The sequence below is a fragment of the Triticum aestivum genome, chromosome 4B (assembly GCF_018294505.1).
Source record: "Triticum aestivum cultivar Chinese Spring chromosome 4B, IWGSC CS RefSeq v2.1, whole genome shotgun sequence".
Taxonomy (NCBI): Eukaryota; Viridiplantae; Streptophyta; class Magnoliopsida; order Poales; family Poaceae; genus Triticum; species Triticum aestivum.
The window spans coordinates 288,717,755-288,738,540 of NC_057804.1; the positions used below are offsets into that span (position 1 = coordinate 288,717,755).

The window sequence follows — 20,786 nt, forward strand, 5'->3', positions numbered from 1 at the left end:
ATGTTTTTGCAGAGAGACTTCAGTCTCACTAGTAGTTCCACGTGGACTTCGACGTTTAGCTTGTTACCTCAGCTACGATCTTGTGCCCTCGGCAGGATCTAGTAGATAGTCAGGCTTCTCAGCCTTTTTCTTTTGTAGATTTCTGTACTCAGACATGTTAAGCTTCCGCATGTGCTTTGACTTGTATGCTCTGAATGTTGGGTCATGAGACCCATGTTTGTAATATCTCGCTCCTCGGAGCCTAATGAATAAAATACGTGAGTTGTAGAGTCATGTTGTGATGCCATGTTGCATTTGCACATATCGAGCATATTGTGTGTATGTTATTGAAATGCTTGGTATGTGTGGGATCTGACTATCTAGTTGTTTATCCTTGGTAGCCTCTCTTACCGGGAAATGACTCCTAGTGCTTCCACTGAGCCTTGGTAGGTTGCTACTGCTCCGGAACACTTAGGCTGGTCAGCATGTGTCCTTCGTTCTTGTGTCTGTCCCTTCGGGGAAATGTCACGCGATGAATATCGGAGTCCTGTTAGCCTGCTACAGCCCGGATCACCGGAGTCCTGTTAGCCCAGTGCTACAGCCTGAATTCACTCGTTGATGACCGACACGTTCGATGCTGGGTCATGGATGCCTGTCCCTGTAAGTTTGTGCCACTTTGGGTTTACGACTAGCCATGTCAGTCCGGGCACCTTATAATATGGATGCTAGTGACACTATCATATACGTGTGCCAAAAGGCGCAAACGGTCCCGGGCAAAGGTAAGGCGACACCCGTGGGAATACCGTGCATGAGGCTGCAAAGTGATATGAGGTGTTACATGCTAGATCGATGTGGCATTGAGTCGGGGTCCTGACAGCTTTGGTATCAGAGCCTGACTGCATGTAGGATTACCAAGCCAAACCGGTCGAAGTTGTGTCTAGAAATGCTTTAGTTATGTAAGAGAATTGATTGTGGAAGGGAACATAAGGCTCTTTTACTCCTTATACCTCATGGCCTTCTGATCTGAGTCATCCTCTTCTCTTCTACGGGGATTAAGAACTAGGCCTTCTCATCTATCTATTAGGATCACGTGTTACTAACCCGTAGACTCATAGGACTGTTGGATTTAAGTTTCGTTTCAGTTCCTACTACTTCCGTGTGTTCATAGTTGGTCTCGAAACCTTGATTTTGTGCTTCTGAGTAGTTATGCCACCATTTTTGCAGGATGTCTCAAATCATTTTGAGCATTTACAGCCGTTATGTTGTCCGAGTCATCCCAGGTCCCTAAATAGTCTGATGCATTTGCAAATCCTTTCTTTCCATTCCCGATGTCCTTTTTGGCCAGATTAGCCACACTAATCGGTGAGTTGAGGTACTTTGTTGCCTCGACATATATGTTGGAGCTATTATTATGACCCTAGGCGTCTTATGAAACCATCTAGTAATCCAGCCATGTTTTGTGTTCCCAGTGTGATGATTCTGGCCATTATGCTCGAAAGCATCCTGTGATGCCATTTAGTAGTACGTATTCTATTCCTGGGTTCTTGGACCCGAGATTCACCCTACTTACCTCCTATTGATAGTGTTTGCTAGTTCCTTTAGGATATTAGTAACTTTGCGATAGTCCTTAAGGTCCGTGGTATATCCTTCTTCCAAATACTATGAACTACTTATGGCAGAAGTTCCTCGTTGAACCGAAGGGTCACAATCAGAGTACTCTTGAGGAGTTCTCCATTCATAATTGTGAATCTGCCAGTTCTACCTTTCCGCATGGGTTATCTGGAAGAAATGTTGAGCTTCGCTCGACATACTAATCTATGCATCCACAACTCAGAAAATTATATGTTCCTTTGAGTTGTTCTCTTTAGTTGTATTCCGACCCTAGTCTATCAATTGATAGTCAGGAATAGTTGTGCATTCGTGTTAATCAATGCCTATTATTCTTGTGGTCCGTTAATCCATTCTATTCCAGAATGACTAGGAGAAACAAACTCCAGTACCTTATCCATTTCTAGGATTGGGTCAAAGCAGTAATACCCTACAGATCATAATGCCAATCCAGCTTTTATTCTGTTCTACCCTGAAGTATTGCCCGCTTGATGTCAGGAATGTCATGATAATTGTATCAACTTTTATGAATTCTTGATGCAGTGATACTTCTCGCCATCATTATTCATTCCTCGGTCCCGTGTTGTCGCAACCGGAATGCCGACAAGTGAATAGTGATGTGTGAAATCAATATGCCTAGCAACTAGTTGCTTGGTAGTAAATGGGCAATATTCTCATTCTTAGCATGTTGGTTATTGAATCATCATCCTCAGATTGATCGTGCTACCTAGTCATTATTTTTGGTGCACTCTTCGATCAATGAGTTAGGATTATTCAGTCCCTTGCTTATTTGATCATATCGTCTTGCTCTGAAAAGCAAGATTATTCTCGAGCTTAGCAATATATTGGTGGTTCGTGATTTTCCGGATATCTTCTCGGAAGTATTACCAGGTTGTTCCCTGACTGATATGTTGAGCTCGTGATCAAGTTGGTTTCTTGTGAACCACCCTTTCTCCAAGAATCTGTGTTGGATACCCCTGGGCTAGTTGGTTGAGCTAAACAACAACTTGGAGAGTTGGCAGATAAAAGCTTGTCCGACTTAGTTCATGTTACGGGATATCTTTTTGTGTGTGTGTGTTGAAGAAAGATGATATCTCCATCCATTGGTCCTCGTGATCAGTTGTTGGATCTATTGCCTTGTCAAAACTTTGACTTGAGTATGGGTTATCGTCAAGTCAAATCAGAACCAACGATGTTCGTAATGTTGTCTTACTCATGGTTGATCCCTCGAGCATACACCATTACATCTTTTGGTCTAACCAATGCCATCACCATGTTCACATGATGGTGGAAGTCTAGTGATATGGAAATTCCGATGATTTGCTGTTGAGACCATCAGCAACATTTTTTCTCCCCCATGATTCATGTTGAACATCAACCTAGTGTTGGAAACTTTGTAAGCAATGCCTTCGTGTTCCGTTCATGAAGCTTATGCTTGGATGAAAGAAGTGACTTTCTCCAAGTTCACATGCATTAGGTGTAAGTTTCCGCCATGAATTTGAGAAAGGTTTGTTTTGTTTCCCTTCGAATCATCCCAAGTCAGTCATGCATATGTACGAAGTATTCTATGGTTTGGTAGATTAATTACCTCCACTCCATATGTGTTCCTAGCACACCAAGCCACTGATTGATTTGTTCAAGGAGAAGAAGTTCCTTCATAGGCTCAGGACTTATGCAAGGGCTTCGATTTCCTCGATGGTGGTTCCCAACCAGAACTCGGTAGTATTTTTATTATAAGGCTACTATGTAGTGATTCTTGTCTTAGACAACGTGCTCACATGTATGTAGCAGAACCAGCTCATGTTTTGGAGCTTTCTATCGTAGTTCATTTCCCGAGAATCTCGCAACGTCATCTCGTTGATTTGTGTTGCAACCTTTCTTCTCCAGACATGTTGTCTGAAATATCCCGTTACCAACCAGATCTGAATCTCAGGCAGATATGATGGTTGGGTCATTCCCAGTATTTGCATTTTGTTCCCAGCTTGCACCCGTCATTGTGTCAGTCTGCCATGGGTCCCATTCATTTCCGATGATAAGCAAAAATCATCCATTGCGTTGTCTTCAACAAGGTAGTCCACATCATCCATTCTAGTATGAGTATGCCATTTCTTCAAGCTCCTTGACACGGTCGTTTGTGATTTTCCTTGGGCTGGTTTAGAGAGTTTCAATGATTTCTATATCAAAAGTAATTATTTTTGCCACTCAAGGGATAATTCCATGAGTCACCCCCTCTAAGATGTCTCGTTATGGTATCATGGCAATTCAACCCCTCGCTACGTTGACAACCAATCACCACCCTTTCATGTGTGGAATTGTTGTCTACCTAGTGAACCTTCGACATTGTTCCACTCCATTCCTTTGGATGAATGCTTCGTGTCTCAGCTCGAGAGATCTTTCTACGTCCCATTCCGTGAATTGATCTTGTGATCATTAAGATGATCCATCCATGTAGGTATGTTTCGCTCTTATGTCCTCGTGTTGGAAGAAGATCTCAAAAGCGAGGATGTCAAGATCAGCATATGCAACAAATCAACAACCCTATGAGGTGCAACCTGGGTCGTGAAGATTGTGTTTGTCTTATGCCCCCTCTGTCTTCTTACCTCATGTCTGGAATCTTGGGACGAGATTCTTGTTTAGTGGGGGTGAGTTGTCATAGCCCTAGCTTAGTCCTTGCCTGACCCTGCATAAGCATCCTTGCATCATGTTTAAATTTATAGAAACTTGAAATGGGGATTGTTCAAACCCTAGCATCAAATGAATTCAAATAGGCTCAAATAAAATCATTTCCAATGAACCTGAAATGCCCTTCTAAAATGTTCATCATCTTTGCCTTGGTCTAGAACCTCTGACAAAAATGGTGCACACTCTTCTAGGACAACAAAGGGTCACTGGATTAAATCATTAGTTAATTGCATTCGGGCATTTAAATGCTAGTAAATATTTTAAATGTCCAAATAATCCCAAACCAAAATGTCCCATGTTGTATATATTCTAAACATTGGGCACCCACAGTTTGGTGATTTTTGAAAGTGCCTAGATATTTTTAGTAATGCCACAAACTTACAGAACAAAAGATAAATAGAAACAGAGAGAGAGAGAGAGAGAGAGAGAGACTTACCTGGCATCCACCTGGCGCCACCAACCGGCCCAGCTCCCCCATGCTGGTCCAGCGCTGTGCGGCCCAGCCCACTGGCTGCCCCCCTGTCGCCTTCCTCCTCGCGCCAGTAGGCACAGGCGCGTGGCCGACGCACACCGGCGCACGCCCGGCCACCTCCTGCTTGCCGCTTCGCCTGGCTTCTTCGGGAGACGCCACGCGGTTCCCTCGGACCCCTCTCACTCTCCCTGTGCTTCTTCCCCTCCTCTGTCTCTCTCTTTCGCGAACGCCGAGCAGATCCCGTCGCCGCCGTTCGTTGCCGCCGTGGCCACCGGCCCACGCCTCACCAACGCGCCCAGAAGCTCCGCCACTTCGTCCTCGACCTCCTCACCGAGCCACGCCCCGCCGGACGCCCTCTAACGCCGGCCACGCCGTCTTCTTCAACCTCGGTCCACCGAGATCGCCATCGCCGCCCCGCTTGCTCCGGCCCCTCCCCGAGCTTGCCGACCAGCCCTACACGATCCCCGTGAGCTTCTACACCGTTTCCCCCTTGCCTCCGCGACGTTTGCTAGTTCTAGTCGCCGTTTCGCCGAAGACCGAAACCCGCCGCCGCCTGTAACCGCCGCCGACATGCCTCCGGCCACCTAGCGGCCCGGCTGTCGTGCTCAGCTTCCTCCCTGTGTTGCGTAGAGCACGTAGGTGCCTCGCACGAGCCTTCCCAGCCACCGTAGCATCGACCACGAGCTCGCCCGAGCTCCGGCGACCGCCAAGGTCGACGCCGATGACGACTCCGACCATCTCAGGCCCAGCCGCTGCCACTACTCGACGCGGAGGAGCGCCCGCGTCACGTAGATGCCCTCCGCCGGCCATTTGGTCGCCGGAGGAGGAAACCCGCACGTCTCCGCCGTCCCTGGCCTTGCCGGCGACGAGCCCCGGGTCAACTCCGACGAGTTTGACCCGGGTTGACCCAGTTGACCTCCCCTGGGTCCGGACAAGTGGGCCTAGAGCCCTGCTAATTTAGTTTAGTGCTAATTAACTTTTAGTTAGCCAGCTAAGTCACTGACATGTGGGCCCACGCCCTAATTAACTTAGGTTAGCATTTAACTTAGCACTAATTAACTCCGTTAATTAGCTGTGACACTGACACGCAGACCCCACTGGTCAGATTTGACCTGGCCGACCCAGTTGACCTGCTGACGTCACACCTATGTCATGCTGACGCAGTAAAGTTTTTTCTGGATTTAAATTTATTCAGGAAATTCCAGAAAATAGTATAAACTTAAAAAAATCATAGAAATTAATCTGTAGCTCAGAATGAAATAAATTATATATGAAAAATGATCAGAAAAATTCAATCTATCCATCTGTACCATTTTCATGCATGTTAGAACACTTTAACCTTGCTGTTTAGGTGAAACAAGTTAATGCACTAATATGACCTCTTAAATGGGTTTGCATTTGAATCTTTGATTCAAATGGACTCATCTCAATCTGTTCTAGCTTGCATTAACCCAAAACACATTCATATTGCCATGTCATATCATGCATCGTATTGTGCATTGCATTGATCGTGTTTCTTTTCTGTTTGCCGGTGTTGTTCCTCCTCGGTAGACGTTGTACCGACGTTGTGATCGTTGACACTGATGAAGACTCAATGCTATCTTCAGAAGTGTCAGGCAAGCAAAAACCCCTTGTTCATTCCGATACAATCCCACTCTCTCGCTCCTGCTCTCTTTTACTGCATTAGGACAACAACGATTCATCTGTTACTTGCTGCGGTAGCTGAACCCCTTTATCATTTGCATGACCTGTCATTCCACGGTAAATAGATGAAACCCACTAGCATGAGTAGGAGTTGTTTGAGCCCTGTTGTGCCTACTCATTCATGTTTGCTTGTCATGCCTGCTATTGCTTAGAGTTGAGTCAGGTCTGATTCATCGGGGATGAATCAGAGGTGTGTGAACATGTCCTACTATGTGTGAGCTAAGTGTGTGAACACGATTTGGTAAAGGTAGCAGTGAGAGGCCATGTAAGAGTACATGGTGGGTTGTCTCATTGAAGCCGTCCTGAGGAACTGAGTTCTGTTTTTGTGATCCATGATTCAGCTACTACCATGCATTGGGCCCTGAAATATGACCCCGCTCGACTTCTTAATCACCCTTGTCCTCTGTCCAGGAGTTGCAAGTAGTTTCTGGTGTTTGTAGTATGCTGGAGGCCGTGCGCAGCGCTGACCGGAGGGGTGGGCTGTGATGCGGTAGGCACATGGCCGGGTATACCGGGCGCCCGTTTGGTGTCACGGAACCCTGTACACATCGTTCGGGGCCGTATGTGGAAACCTCGGCCGGACTCCCTGCGGATGGAACCTGAATAGGCGATAAACCTGGACTAGAGACTTGAGTGTTTAGGTAGGTCGTGGTCTACACCCATGTCGGCTTTCGCTTGAAGTCTGCCGAGCACATGTCGTGTGCAGATGTTAAGTGGTGGAAACATGTATGAAGAAGTACACCCCTGCAGGGTTAACATCATCTATTCGAATAGCCGTGTCCGCGGTAAAGGACTTTTGGGTTGCCTATAACATTTCATAGACAAGTGAAAGTGGATACCCTAAAATGCGCAAGATAAGCGTGAGTGCTATGGATGGCGTTCTCGTAGGGTGACGGAGCGGATCCATAGTGGTGTATTGATATGGTGAATATGTGGACTCGTGTGCGCCACCTGAAAAGAGTTACTTGCAGTCGTAGTTCAGGATAGCCACCGAGTCAAAGCTGGCTTGCTGCAGTTAAACCCCACCATCCCTTTGTTGATAATGATGCATATGTAGATAGTTCTGATGTAAGTCTTGCTGGGTATATTTGTACTCACGTTTACCTATTTTGTGTTTTTGCAGAGAGACTTCAGTCTCACTAGTAGTTCCACGTGGACTTCGACGTTTAGCTTGTTACCTCAGCTACGATCTTGTGCCCTCGGCAGGATCTAGTAGATAGTCAGGCTTCTCAACCTTTTTCTTTTGTAGATGTCTGTACTCAGACATGTTAAGCTTCCGCATGTGCTTTGACTTGTATGCTCTGAATGTTGGGTCATGAGACCCATGTTTGTAATATCTCGCTCCTCGGAGCCTAATGAATAAAATATGTGAGTTGTAGAGTCATGTTGTGATGCCATGTTGTATTTGCACATATCGAGCATATTGTGTGTATGTTATTGAAATGCTTGGTATGTGTGGGATCTGACTATCTATTTACACGTAAGGTCTGTGGTCGGGTTGGTTGTGGTGTGGTACTATTTACAAGAACTTCGCGGGTTCGAATCCTGCCAAGCACGCTCTTTTTGCAGTTTATAGAAAATAGAACAAAAAGATGGAAGGAAGCGGGATGAGCCAACCCGTTATCCAACGAAGCGCGCCGGAGGGGTATGCGCCCTGTACCAAATGCACTGTATTCGGCGCTTAAGGCGCCGAATAGAATTTGGCAGAATCAGGCGCATAAGGCGCGGAACAGGAACCAACGCTCCCTGCAGTGCACGCGCGCCCCCACGTTCTCTCCGGCGACGAAAAATCCTGGAGATCACACCTGGCCCAATCACCCCTCCCCGTTCCGCCCCCCTATCCTCCTGCCCGCGCTCGCCTTGGCCCACCCACCCCCTTATCCTTTTCCTCGCCACTAAACCGCCAAATCCGTCTCAGTTCAGCACGCTCGCCCACTCCAAACTCTGCCACAGCTGCTCTCACCTCACTCAGTGGCGAGGGTTCGGCCATGGAAGAACTCCTGTTGCGCCACGGCCGCCTCTCGAGGCCGGTGGCAACCCGCCGCCTCCGCATCGTCGCCGTCGCGCTAAGGTCCAGACCGAGCAGCAGCCTCGCTGTCCCTGGGTTGCCGCCCGCGACGGCGCCGGCGCCGGCGCCTGCCCTAGAGCACGTGCTACCGTCGCCACATGTGGCCGCAGACGCCGCAGCTGTCCTGCTCGAGGCGGGCATGCGCCCGGAGGATCTCCGACGCGCGGCGGGGATGTGCCCCGAGCTGATGTCCGTGCCCGTCGAGACCATCACGGCCGCGCTGCGGTTCCTGACCGACGAGGCCGGAGTGCCCACCGAGGAGCTGCCGCGCGTGCTGAGGGGACGCCCACGCCTGCTCGTGTCCTCCGCCGCGGCGCGTCTCCGGCCGACGCTCTACTTCCTCTGGGCGCTTGGCGTGCCCGACCTCCACCGCCGTGCCGACCTGCTCTCCTTCTCCGTGGAGGACAAGCTGCTCCCGCGGATCGAGTTCCTCGAGTCGCTGGGCCTCCCCTCCCCCGCCGCGTGCTCCATGGCACGCCGCTTCCCGGCGCTATTCTACTACGGCATTGACGGCAACATGCGGCCCAAGGCTGAGTACCTTCTGGGCGTCATGGGCCGCGACGCTGTTAGGAGCCCTCCTAACAAGCGAGCCCATCCGTGGACAGCATATGGGCTGGGCTGGGCTGTGCACACGTTGAATCGTTGCCAGCTATAAGTAAGTGGAGAGGAGGCAATGAGGAGGGTATCCAGTGGATCAACGGAACCCGGCGGCGGCGGCTCTTCTCCTACCTCCAGCTCTCTCCCTTCCTCTTTCCCAGTTCCTTGTAATGGCTACTCTGTAATCCAATCCTCTATGTGTAGTGAGTAATCAAGAGATCCTTAGTGTGTCCCTAACATCTGGTATCAGAGCCAGTCCACCACCCAAATTTTCCCCAATTTTTCTTCCACACCGATTCATTCGTTTCACCGGCGACGACGCCATGCCTGCCGACTTGCCACCGGAGTGGGATGCCATGTCTGCCAAGGAGCAGTTGTTGTGGTATCTCGAGAGATTATGCGTGAGGGCGGAGGAGATGAGCGCCGTGTTCGGTGTTGCACGAGTGGGTGACCCTCCCATGGTCACCTTGCTTGTCGATCCGGCGGCCTCAACCACGACGGAAGCCTCACCAACGCCCGTGCTCGATGTCTCCGGCTCCACCACCAAGCCCCAGGAAGTGCTCGAGGTCATCCACGACACACCCCCTGCTTGCATCGTGATGGCGCACATCACCTGTTCGACGGATGGCTTGAACCAAGTTGTCGCCACCAACAGCGTCGACAAGGTCACCACCGTCTACCATGAGTCCATCGTCGACCTCGGCGACAAGTTCGGCGCCCTCACCATTCCTGTGATGGCCAGCATCAACCTGCCGCTCCACGTCCAGGTTCCGTCATGTAAGTCCGTCGCCGACAGCACCTGCGGCGTCGCTATTGCAGGACCGGACGAGTACACACTCGTGGCGGCCACTCCAGACGTCGCCCTCGAGCTTGCCGTCCTCTCAAGCGTCTCCTTCCCCACCAACAAGGTCCATGAGGTCCTTGTTGTCTCCCGCAGAGCGTCCCCTGTCTACATCGGCATGGCGCCTTTCCCCTGTTCGACGAAAAGCTCCAACCAAGTTGGTGCCACTTCGTTCCCATCTCGAGTCACGACGGCATCGCTACTCCCAGCAGCCACACATGAGCTCGTCGTCGACCTTGTTTGTCCTGCTACCAAAACTGTCAATTCGATGCAGCCGTTCCGGAAGCATGACTTGGACATCTCGCCGCACACAAGCCACCAGGGCCTGCTGCTATGGCCGATGCCATGGCCATCATTGCGGACAACTCGTATTGTAGAGGGAATGGAGACTCGACCCATTCCGTGGCCATCATTTGCAGTCAGTGTGCCATCAGAGGTCTGTCATTCTAGTGTTGCCCATTGGAACTTCTCGGTGACTACTATTGTTCATGGCCTTCATACATGGACATTCAGGGCACATCCATTCCAGTTTGTCCAATTGCTTGATATGACTAGTAGCACCTTTCCTATGGAATCATGTCACGCTGGAGAACTTGTGGGCAATTACAATGTACACTGCATCCGGATAACCTCTATCGAGCCCTTGTGTTTATGGTCTTTGCAACAGAACAATGTTGGTTCCTATCACCGTAAGCCCTCTATTTTCGTTGATCCGCCGCCGGGTTTCGTTGATCCACTGGATACCCTCCTCGTTGCCTCCTCTCCACTTACTTATAGCTGGCAACGATTCAACGTGTGCACAGCCCAGCTCAGCCCATATGCTGTCCACGGATGGGCTGTCCTGTTAGGAGGGCTCCTAACAGACGCCGACGAGCTCTTCGACTTCCTGGAGTACTTCTCCTACGCGCTCGACACGCGCATCGCGACGCACCACGAGGCCTGCACTGCGCGCGGCGTGAGGATGCCGCTGCCCACCTTGCTCCGGCCTGGGGAGCCCAAGTTCGAGGACTGCCTCGCGGGCTGCGTCGGCTCCACGCCGCCACGGCGGCGGTCTCCCCTTTGGCACGCCTATTGGGTGGATGGCGACGGCGCCGGCGTCGGCGCAGTGGTAGAGAAGGCGAAACGTGACGACGCGATCGTGGCATCATACCGCTATGTGCATTATTAGTAATACAATAGTGGGCGATCTTGGATGTTGCAAGCTGTGCATAACTACATGTGATCTGTAAGTATGATACCATCTGGTTGGACTCTCTTGTTAATCAATCAATCATCAAGGGATGGCCTTATAGTTCAAAACTTTTTTGACAATAGATGGCTTTATAGTTCAATAGTTGTAGGCTGTAGGGCAATACCCTTTGACATGCATTACACGCTGATCTGTTTGTACGTTGAAGATCCTTGCCGTTTCACGGGGAATGTAGACAGTCTTGCTTTGTTCTTGGTGTCATTTAAAGGGTGGTTGGCGCTACCAGGCTTCGCTTGTTGTGTGGGACATCAGAATACATGACCAGGCTTGTTCCAAGTGGGCTGATCAGCTCGCGCTTGTCGATAGGTTCCTATGAGGACGGGACCTGGACCTATTCCCTATGAGGACAGGAAAATGGCCGACTAGAGTTGCCTCAGGGCGGCCGATGGGGTCGCGCTTGTTGATAGGATCGGTGGCTACGCTCCTCGTGGGGCCGGGGCACGTTGCTTTTGGTGCTCGTTCGTGAAGGACAGAGATTCCCGAATCTCGGCATTCGGGGTTTGATTGGTCGACCTGGTGTTGTCAAGTGATGAAAGTGCATCTAATCTCTGTGTGGTTTTAGAAATTCATAATAATATATATTTATTAAACTAATGCCTATTCAGGAATATTTCAGGAAAGTTTAATTTAGGTACAATAATGGCATGTGAAAATAGACCCCTCAAAATGCTAAGACAAGTGTTGGTTAATGCCTTAAAACTTCATTTTATATTTAAGTGATTCAAGATCATATTGAGTCCACAAGTATGCTAATATTACTAAAAGGGGATGAGGTTGAGATAATGAGTTTCTTGCTCAAATTACTTAAAGGTCAAGCTCCTAATGCCTCACATCATTTATCACGATTCCTCTATATGACAAACCAAAAGTTAAACCTGGACTCACCAAACCCATATACACCAGAGTCACCGAGTCACATTTTTTTTGAAAACCCCCATATATTACTTTGGTAAATTAAGGTTCTTACAATCGTTCATTACAAAAGCAGTTACACATGGCGGAACACTATTACATAAAAGGCCCTCAGATCTACTGTCAAAACTGAATTTTGCAATCTCGTGCGCCACCCTATTTGCCCGCCTATCAATCTTCGTGATCTTAAAATCCTTTATGAGTTTTGATACGCTCAACGCCTCCATTTTCAGGTCCGCCAACGAAGACATGTCAATGGAATCTCTAGCCAGACAAGAAACAACAAAAGCGTAATCAGTTTCCAGAATAAATGGTTTGTGAAGTGTAATACCTATGTATAACCCGGCAAGGGCCGCACGAAGTTTCGCTTCATCCACACAAGTACAGGAGCGGATAAAATCCCATGATGAGTCCAATACTTCGCCCAGGTCATTCCTGACAACAACTCCAACACTAGCAGATCTCATGCTCTCCACAAAACTTGGATCAACATTAATCTTAATATACTCAGGATCCGGGGGCTCCCAAACTCGGTGACCAATTGCGGGTGGAGTAGCATACCTCCACTTGTCAACCACCCCTTTACCTTTATTGCTCATGACAACTTGCACATAGGCATTTGTCGCTGTAAAAGATTTCCAGTAATTTTCCACAAATATAGCAGAAGAAGATAAAGACTCTTTCCCCCTTCCAAAGATCAGATCATTCCTCAGGTGCCAAGCTCTCCAAAATATGAATAAAACTTGCTCGCGAACCGGTGACCCCAATTGGTCAAGCAGAATAAGAAACCAGTCTGGCCCCGTACATCTGAAGAACTCCTCTCCAGGAATATTCCACACATCTCTCATGGCAAAACGGAGAGCACACGCCTTAGGACAAGTCACCAGGCAATGAAAGATACTTTCTTCCTCCACACCACAAATAGTACACATATCTGACACTGTTTGGTGATGAGCAACTCTGTTTACCTGGGTCGCCAAACTATTGGACGCGGCTCGCCAGGCAAAAATTCTTATTTTTTGTGGGACTTTGGCCTTCCAAATAACGTCCCACATCCTCCTCCCCTCATTATCAATAGTGTTGGACGTTCCAGTTTCGCCCTTACCGTCACATTCTTATAGCCATTATCCTAAACTCTATACTTTCGGACTCACTGAGTTGACCCTTCGATCTCACCGAAGAGCACTTGCCAATCTTCTGTTGCCTACCGAAATTCATTCAGAATTTCCGAACAAATTAGGTCGGTGAAACCGAAGTGTGTACAATACTTAGTTCATAACAACTCAAGAGCCACCAAACAGTTTCATCTGGTGTCACCGAAATTTCTAAAGTTCAAACCTTTTGTACAGTTCGGTCTGACCAAGTATTTTCAGTCGGCCTCGACGACATGTGCTTAAAGTGAGTAACGGTAAGATTTTGGTGAAGCCTATATATACCCCCACCCACTCCACCAGTACCTCTCGAAAAAAACACATTACACATCCATATTTATGAGAGATATCTCCCACTCCTTATGCTCATTTCAAAGTGATTCCACTCAAACCATTGCTTGTTTGATTTCTAGCCCCCTCATTCCTTTCCACCCAAACCTCTCCTACCCAAAGCCAAAATCCGTGACAAAGTGTTTGAGTGTTGAGGAGATTATCTTCTAAAGCACAAGAGCATGAAATTCGCCATTAACAACACCATCTATTACATTTTGGAGGGTGATGCCTCCTAGATTGGCTAGATGTGCTTGGGAGTCTCCAAACCGTGTGGAGAGAACAAGAATTTACATCTATTAAATGATAATCTACCCGAGCGAGGACATCCCTATGTCGGCGTAAGCCATGGTGGGATAGGAAAGGTTGCTTCATCGTGGACCCTGTGTGGGTATGAGCATTCCATGGACTCGATTCTTCATGACATCTTGAAATCGCGATCTCTTGAAGATCCAAACCTCCATTAATGTGGACATACGATAGCACCACCCATCAAAACCATGGGTCAAAAATCTTCTGTGTCACCACTGTGTTTGCACATCTTCAAACTCATCACTACAAAAAAGACACATCCGTGACATTATTGCATGAACGAAAAACTTTTTATGTCATGGTTATGACACTTCTATGACAATAATTGTTAAAAACACGTATCGTCATTGATGTGGTGGGTTCCTACTTCTATGACAAAAATTATGACAGAAATTGGGCTTTTCGTCTTAGGCGGGCCGGAGACGCACCTGCGTGACATTCTTTGGACCATCCATGACATAAAAAATTGTGGTAGAAGTGAGGGCAAGGAAAATTTCGGGGAGTTCCCGGCCACGGTGGGTGGTCGGGGCTGAGCGATGCTGTGTGGTTTGTGCGTTTACCTCGTATGCGCGTGTGTGCGAGGCATTCGCTTACTGTACCCGGGCGATCACACTATATATAGCTACTACTAAAGTCGATTGATCCCTTCGCTGCTAACCAAACACGAATGATTCCTTCGGTGCTAACTGAACCCGAGTGATTCCTTTGCTGCTTGCCGCTGCTAACTGAACACGAGTGATTCCTTCACTGCTGCATGCTGCTTGTTGAAGCCGATCGAACGAGCCCCCCATGCGAGACGTAGCTAGTTGGTTGGGTTGCCTCTTGATTAATAGTACGTGTTGTTGCCGTGCGCGTGATATGTAGAATGAGTCGAGAGTGTGGGAAGTCTACCAGATTGGTTGGTTGTGGATGAAACAGTTCCCGGTGGGGGTTGGATGAACAGGACCGGCCATGTAGGCGGCTGCTGCTTGATGAATAGGACCCCAAGGAGGCCGCTACACACCCCCAACCAGTTGGTGGTGGATGAACAGGACCCCATGGAGGCTGGATGAACAGTATCCGATGGAGACGAGATGAACAATAGCCCGTAGATGAATAGTAGCTGGTGGAGGCTGGGGGAAGTTGCGGTGGGTGAACAGTAGCTGGTGGAGGCTGGAGGAAGTCAACAGTGCATGATTAGTCACTCGTGGAGGATGGAGTGAGGCAGTAGACATGGGATGAACACGAGCCCGTGGAGTCCCGTTTTGCAGTATGCCACACCCATCCTGATGAACAGGACCACGTTTCAACCATAGGTGCTCGAAGAGAAGTCTGTTTCCTCTGTTTTGCGGTACACTAGACCCCTCTAGATCAACAGGACCCCGTTTTGACCGTAGGCTGTTTAATAGAAGTCCGTTTCCTCTGTTTTGCGATACACGAGACCCCTTCAGATGATTTGGACCCCGTTTTGACCATAGGTGGTCAAAGAGCACACCGTCTCCTCTGTTTTGCGGTACGCGAGACCCCCAGTTGATGAACATGACCCCGTTTTGGCTGTTCCGTCCAAGCTGGATGGCTCCCGATGAACAGGACCCATTCTGACCCCGTTGGTTGTCTCTCGATGAACACAACGTTGTTTCCTCCATTCCGTTCCAGCCGGTTGGCTGTAGATGAACATGATGCCGTTGCTATACGCGTTCGAGACACCGCCCGTATGTATGTATGTGGATGTATTTACTTTCTTGCAGCGCGGCTATATGTACGTGTACATGATTTAGACAGAACTACCTGAATTGCTACGTCGGGAGCTCTACTATGAAACGTGTCGCTACTTACTCAGGCACGGTTCATCCTTGTAGAGAAACTAATCGACCAGTATGTACGTACACGTTCATTACCAGACAAACAACCCCATGTAAGGTTCGACCGGGTGGGTCCTAGCTGTCAGGGAGGATAAGGAGGCACTTCCTTGCGTGAGATGATATAGCTGGCGGGACCCAACTGTCAGGGGGAGTTATCATTTTTTGCCTGTAATAAGGACGCACTTCCTTGAATGTGAAGATGTAGCTGGTGGGTCATGTCGGCCCAGTGGGAAATAGGGTACCACGACCCATCTGCCATCGGCCCAGGAATGGACTTTGGGCGGCCCACGGAGGGTGGCCGTGCCTCGGCCGCTCCAGGGGGAACAGCCTCGTGAGGACCCGTGCCACTAGGATAAGTCTCGCCAAGGCCACTAAGAACCTGGTTGCCTCGCGAGGCCCCCTCTCACGAGGCTGCCTCACGAAGCAGGCTGTACGTCGCCCGCCGTGGGGCTCCGAGTCCATCACATGGATGACGTCCCACTGTCAGGATAAGGATGGCAGGGCGTGACCAAGGCCAGCTTCCATTCAGGTGATAAGGGAGCAGAAGTGCCTTCCTCCCCCAAAGCAAGTCACAAAGCCTTCTTCTTTGGTGTAAGAAGATCAGGACGGATCGGCATGCCAGGGTAGAGGTCATCACCGAGCCCAAAAGTGCATCAGGATGGCAACTTTGGTAGGCAAAGACCGCCTTTAGTCAGGATAAGCATGGGTGCATGTCCCCCTTTGAATTTTCGCCCTGTGGCAACCCTTTCCCGCTCATATTTTCGGGGAAGAGGACCAAGGCACTACAAAGGGGGCAGGGCCGCCTCCATGTAAGGGGATCCAACCATTCTCTTTGCCACACTCCATGTACCTTAAGATCCAAGTACTCCATTGCGCAACAATCCCACAAAAGCAGGAGTAAGGTATTATACCACACAGTGGCCTTGGTCCCCGTCGTGTCCCCGTCGTGTCCGGTGTGAATGAGCATGCTCCTCATGATCTCGCTGTAATCCTCGTTGGGTCACAGGTTGCCAAGCAAAGCCCCCCCCCCAGAGTTCGAACCTTAGTTCTTGGAGAGTTTCTTGGATAGATCACAGACTCCGACATTTGGCGCGCACGGTAGGGGGACTTCGCGTCATTACACCTTCGACCCCCACATCGACATGGACGATGACGCCGCTCATCGGGAACGTGTCGCACGCCGGACTGCCGCCAGGGTCCACGAGGCGCCCGCTGCCCGTGGTACCCCTGGACAACGCCCTTGCGCCGCCACCGAGCGCGTGGGAGAGCGGGTGGCTTCTCTGTCTACCCGTCAGTGAAAGAGCAGGCGCGTGGCCACTCCGCCACCGCCTCCTTGCTCGCACATCACGACCCTCCCGCTCCGCACGCCTTACTTCTCATGGCACAGGAGCTGTTGTGCTATCGTTCTACCGAGGACGGCTACGACACCTAGCTCGGCCGCGTCACCGAGCTCGTCGATGCCGTGCAATAGCCGAGTGTCATCTTGCTCCCTGCCTGCTCCTCCATTATGCGCCGAGTGGGCAGGGTGCAACGCGCCTCCCCACTCCTCCGGGCCGTGACGCGGCCGAAAGGTGGCATGCAACACGCCCTCCGGAGCTATCCCATGGCTCATTCACACTGGCCAGCTTCGATAACAGCTGACAGATCGTTCACCGCACGCCCCCGGATGCGCGCGTGATCCTCGAGAAGTAGCACATCCCCCAGGATTGCGTCATCCACGATGTTGCCACAGCTGGGCACCAGAACTGTGCGGCTATGGCCGGCGGCACCATCACTAATGGGATCTACCTAGCCCTCACTCCCGAGCTATACCGCGTGGCGTGGTCCGACAAGTTCAAGCCCGAGCTTCCGCCATGCTATGATGCCAGCGCCGACCCCACAGAGTTCCTCCTGCTCTACACCATCAATATCCAGGCTGTGAAGGGAGATGACCAAGTCATAACGAACTGGTTCTCCATGGCCCTCAAGGACGTCGCGCACTCGTGGTTCTTTAACCTTCTAGAGGCGTCTGCCTCCTTGTGGGGCAAGCTGTGCAAGCTGTTTGTCGCCAACTTCATGGGCACGAGCGATCGCCCTCTCATGCTCAACGACCTAAGAGCCATGCATCAACACCCTGGGGAGACCCTCCGCAAGTTCATCCAGTGCTTTAGCCAGGTGCGCAACTGGATCCCGAAGGCCTCTGATGCCACGATCATCTCGGCCTTCACCAACGGCGTCACAGACGTGAAGATGTGAGAAAAGCTCTCCATCAACGATGAGTTGTACTCCGCTGCAGAGCTATTCAACCTCGCCGACCGTTGCGCCAAGGTTGAAGAGGGCCGCCTTTTTCTCCACAATGACCCTGACGCTAAGCCTCGCGCGTCGAAGTCCAAGGGCAAGGACGCCAAGTGCAAGGGACTTATCGTGCTCGCGGCAGAGGTGGACTACAAGCGCGACCGCTACCGTGGTGAGGCCTAGAAGGATGACCATATTTTTTGTGCCTATCACAACGTGAACTCCCACAGCACTGAAGACTGGCATGAGCTCAAGCTGCTTCGCGAGGGTCACACCAAGCGCCGCGGCAGCCGCAAGGAGCGTGGCAAGGGCCGTGATGGCAACAACAGAGGTGGCTGCTGGGGCGACAACAACAACAACGACACCGTCGACAACAACCATTAGGGCTTGCTGAACTAGCCGTGGCAGGCCTATCCCTAAGGCCATTCCCGTCCCGCCGCATGCAAACGACCCTCCTCTCACCGATAATGCTGGGAGCTACCAAGAACCCCGCTAGGTGGCCTGCATCCTTGGCGGGGCCCAGGCCCCCTCCATCCAACCGCCACTTCAAGGAGTTCTGTGGTGAGGTGAACGTGGCCCTCCCGACGCCCGAGTCTGCCAGCCGCCTCAGGTGCTCCGAGTTCCCGATCGCCTTCGACACTAGTGACCACCCCAAGTCCACGAAGGCCGTGGGTGTCGCCCCCCTGTTGTGTACTCTAGCCATCAGCAACGTGGCCATCACCAAGACACTCATCGATGGCGGCGCAGGCCTCAACGTACTCTCTGTGGAGACTTTCGAGATGCTTGAAGTACCCTATGAGCGCCTGATACCCACCAGGCCCTTCTTGGGTGTCACCGACAGCTCCACTCTCCCTCTAGGGTAGGTGCGCCTTCTCGTCACCTTTGGCTCTTTCAAGAACTACTACACGAAGTTCATTGTCTTCGACGTGGCTCACATCGGCCTGCCCTACAACGCCATCTTGGGCTACCCGGCACTCTCCAGTTCATGGCCGTGACCCAACACGCCTACGACCTCATCAAGATGACCGGCTGCATCGGCACCCTCACCATCTGCTGCAACGAGAAGGACATGATACACACTCTCGAGCACACCAACTGTCGGAATCGGGGCTCTGCAAACCCAAAGGTTCGAACTCTGGGGTGTGCACGAAGTACTTCGCTAGGCTATGGCTTGCTGCTCACCGCCTCACGGTTAGCTCCGTCATGCTCGAGCAAACGGGAAGAAGAATGGGACACGATCATTTACCCAGGTTCGGGCCACCTTGCGGTTTAAAACCCTACTCCTACTTTGTGGTGGATTTCCTCGCGAGGAGGGTGAGTGTCAACTAGTACAAGGATGAACTGCCTCGAGAGGGCTCAAGGTTCGACTTGGTCCTCTACAGCGGAGACTAGCCTATACTTATACTGGCCCCGGTCCTCTTCCCTCATGGCTGAGGCGGGAAGGGATACCATAGTGGCCAATTTTGAAGGGGAAAAGTAGTACACCCTATCATGTGTAAAGGTGGTCTTCGCCTGCAACGCTTCTGGCCGTGACGCGTAGGTGGGCTCGATGATGACCTCCATACTGCCGAGCCTGTGGTCTTGGTCTTGTTGCACTGGAATGGCAACCTTTGGAGAATTCCTTAGGAACCCGCGTTCGTTCTTGCCTCTTTAGCACTAAAGAGGAAACTGTCCTCGCCTGCGCCCGTTGGCGCCCTCCTAGCTTTGTTCGTCTAGCTCACGTCACCATGCGCCTCGTGAGGTGGGGCGTGAGCCTAGAGATGTACGCCACTCGGGAGGCATCCTCGGGAGGCCGCTCCTTAGGGGGTCTTGATGTAGTTCGCCTAGCGAGGCAGGGGCCCTCGCGAGGGTCTTGCTCGTGAAGTATTGATGTTGGGCCCCGCCGGGCCGTTGGTGGAGCCATGCGCTGGGCCGTTGGCAGACGGGCTTTGGTACCCCCAGTCCCAGAGCCTGACAATAGCCCCCGGGCCTGCGGCACGCTCAGCCTTGCTCCAAGGCGAAGGCGAAGAAGGGAGGGCGAAGCGACGAGGGCCCCAACCGCCTGTGGGCCAGGCTCGATGTGTGGCGCACGACTGGACATGGGATGCCCCCACTTCCCCACAACGCCTCGGCAAGTGCTCTGGCTGACAAAAAGCCTGGCGCACGCCGCGGGGCCATCAGTGATCCTCCTTGTCTCGCATTTCCTTATACTGCCGTGATCCCCTTTCTCTCGCATGAGGCTCCCCTAGATCCAGATATACCGCCGCCTTCCCTTCTCCCACGTCGGTGTCATCGACCTTGCGAATGGCACCTATTGGGAAAGCAAAGTCCGCAGCCCCCGTCGCGAGCTCCTCCTCGCTTGTGTTGGTGCTCTCACCCTTCACCATCGCTAAGGAGGAGGACCTCAATCCGGTGCTCTCGCTGACGGTCGGCGACTGCAATTAATGGGGTGCCACCCAGATTTGGCCCAGCTCCATGGCGTGGAGCAGTCTGGCGGGGTCCATCTACCACTTCTTCCTCCAGAACGTCTTTGCTGGGTTGGTTCCGCCCTCCTACGAGTTCTTCTATGCCATCTTCGAGCACTACCAAATCCGCGCCCTTCACCTTTAGCCCAACTTCATTCTTCCCTTGTTTGTCTTTGGCTTCTACTGCGAGGCTTTCGTGGGTGTGAGGCCCTCGGTGGCGCTCTTCCGCCACTTCTTCACCTTGCGGTGTACCGCTCGGACCCAGCAATTTGCATGCATCTCCTTTGTCGACGTGCTCAACAAAAACATGCTCTTGAAGGCC

At 51.1% G+C, this 20,786-nt stretch overlaps 1 protein-coding gene across 1 annotated transcript; it reads left to right on the forward strand.

The window, feature by feature from the left end:
- The first annotated feature begins 8,433 nt into the window (after positions 1-8,433).
- LOC123094782 (transcription termination factor MTEF1, chloroplastic-like) lies at positions 8,434-11,388 on the forward strand. The gene is made up of 2 exons (XM_044516688.1): positions 8,434-9,070; positions 10,803-11,388. The coding sequence occupies exons 1-2, from the start codon at positions 8,434-8,436 to the stop codon at positions 11,117-11,119; spliced, it is 954 nt and encodes a 317-aa protein (XP_044372623.1). The 3' UTR covers positions 11,120-11,388.
- Positions 11,389-20,786: the final 9,398 nt, after the last annotated feature.

What these genes read in the sequence shown, in the direction of transcription:
- LOC123094782 (XM_044516688.1), top strand. Translation starts at nt 8,434, where the DNA reads ATGGAAGAACTCCTGTTGCGCCACGGCCGCCTCTCGAGGCCGGTGGCA. An exon ending in CCTTCTGGGCGTCATGGGCC is followed by an intron (nt 9,071 to 10,802) that starts GCGACGCTGTTA and finishes TCCTGTTAGGAG; the next exon opens with GGCTCCTAACAGACGCCGAC.